This window comes from Raphanus sativus, chromosome 3, assembly GCF_000801105.2.
Source record: "Raphanus sativus cultivar WK10039 chromosome 3, ASM80110v3, whole genome shotgun sequence".
NCBI lineage: Eukaryota > Viridiplantae > Streptophyta > Magnoliopsida > Brassicales > Brassicaceae > Raphanus > Raphanus sativus.
In genome coordinates this window covers 15479279-15481300 of record NC_079513.1, presented here as the reverse complement: position 1 = coordinate 15481300, position 2022 = coordinate 15479279, and the positions used below count along the sequence as shown (strand labels likewise).

Below are 2022 nucleotides of genomic sequence, written 5' to 3'. Positions count from 1 at the left end.
CCGTTAGCATCTTATTGCAACCGATTCTCATTACGTTCCTATAGTGTTTACCAAAAGAAAGAGTTTTTAAGTAAAGAAAAAAAAAAGAATAATGGAATTTTCACGATACTCCTTCACTCTGGTTTTTGGAATTCTAGGTTAAATCTTTTCACGTTTACGTAAACGTTCATGATGCATGCATGTACATGAACTTATATATCGTGAATTCTAACATTAAGGATTTGTTTTGTAGGTAATATTATATCGTTCTTCGTTGGACTCGCCCCTATGTAAATTCTTTCTAACTCTTTTAATTACGTTCCTCTTACTCTAATAACGTTTTGAATCAGACACTAAATATATAGACGCTTTGTTTGTGTTTGTTTCTCAGGCCCACTTTTATTCGTATTTACAAGACAAAAACGTCAGATGGGTACCAGTGTATCCCATATGTGATATCCCTCTTAAGTGCGATGCTCTGGATATATTACGCGATGGTCAAGAAGAATCTAGTGATTATGATCACTATCAACACCTTTTCCTTGGTCATACAAATCTTCTACATCTCCTTCTATCTCTTCTACTCTTCTATGAAGCAAAAGGTCATTATTCGATATTTATGTAACTTCTTCTCTTGAATTTAAAAACATAATTAATGACTAGATTTTTACCGTTTCGATATGGCAGACTCTAACAATAAAACTAGTCGTATTGGTGGACGTTCTTGCTTTCGCCCTTGTTTTCTTCCCCACGCACTTTCTTCTTGATGGGAAGAAACGTGTCCAATTCCTCGGATACATTTGTATGATCTTCTCTCTATGTGTTTTTATCGCACCTCTTGCCATGATTGTAAGTCTCCGATCTCTTTCATTGATATTTATTCCATGCATCACATTTAAAACTGCTTCTAAAATCGGTAAGGTTAATCTTGAAAAAACAGAGGAGGGTTGTTAAGACGAAAACATCGGAGTTCATGAGTTTCAGTCTCTCCTTCTTTCTCACCTTGTCGGCAGTGACGTGGTTCGTCTATGGTGTGCTCCTCAAAGACTTAAACATAGCTGTAAGTCCGTCCAGTAGTCTTCATATTTGCCGCCTCTTTTGTTTTTCATTATTAAAGCTAGTGTTTTTTTCTTCCTCTCAGCTTCCAAATGTTTTGGGGTTTATATTTGAATGGGTACAAATGGTTGTATACTGGGTATACAAGAAACCTGGGACGAAGCCACCAGGTAACGTCCAGGAAATAGATGCAGAGCATGTTGTGGATGTCGTGAGGGATGGAGACACCATAATCATTGATGAGAACATCAAAGGAGACATTGAGCAGATGATGGAGAGCATTTAAATCTATTTATATATATCCAAGAAATTATCGCTCTTATTAAACTACTATCTAGTATCAAGTTGTGTTTTAGTTGCTTTGCGTGCTAATCTTGTACTTTTCAATCTGTATCTCTCGCTCCTGTGTGACCTCTCTCTCATCTTGACTGTAAAATAAGTTAAACTAAATTAAATAAATGATGCAATTAAATAATAGTTTTGAAGTTTAAAATTTTCATTATCAGTGGACAAAATATAAAAAGAAGTATCCTTTTTAAATACTTGTTATCTCCTGAAACATGCAAATTTGCAACGGAGAGAGTATATGTATACTAGCATAGTCCAAAAACGTGATAAGAAACATAAGAGCATCATTATTGAGATCATTATTGGAAACATAAGAAACTTTGGTAAGGACAATCATAAAATAGAGATTATTGGTAGGACTTTATAAGTTTCTTATTAGTCATTAATAAGACTCAACCATCTCAGTCAGTGTAATTTAAGAGAAAAGAGATCAAATGGAACTCAAAAGCTTATTCATTGAAAAATAGAGCATGGCTCTTTATATAGCCACTTACAAACGACGGAAGCAAAGCTAACTCCTAAGAAATTGGAACAAGATAGACTTATTCAAAAGTTCAGAACCAAACACACCTTTACATGGATCCGGGTTTAATGCGTGGTGAGTTCCAGTCTTCAAGCAACAAAAGAACAAAAACAAAT

General features: G+C 34.9%; 1 protein-coding gene across 1 annotated transcript; it reads left to right on the top strand.

Annotated features, from left to right (window-relative positions):
* Positions 1-254: 254 nt before the first annotated feature.
* On the top strand, positions 255-1321 carry LOC130510015 (bidirectional sugar transporter SWEET10-like). The gene is made up of 4 exons (XM_057006350.1): positions 255-581; positions 667-828; positions 920-1039; positions 1121-1321. Exons 1-4 carry the CDS (start codon positions 453-455, stop codon positions 1319-1321), a joined length of 612 nt encoding a protein of 203 aa, XP_056862330.1. The 5' UTR covers positions 255-452.
* Positions 1322-2022: the final 701 nt, after the last annotated feature.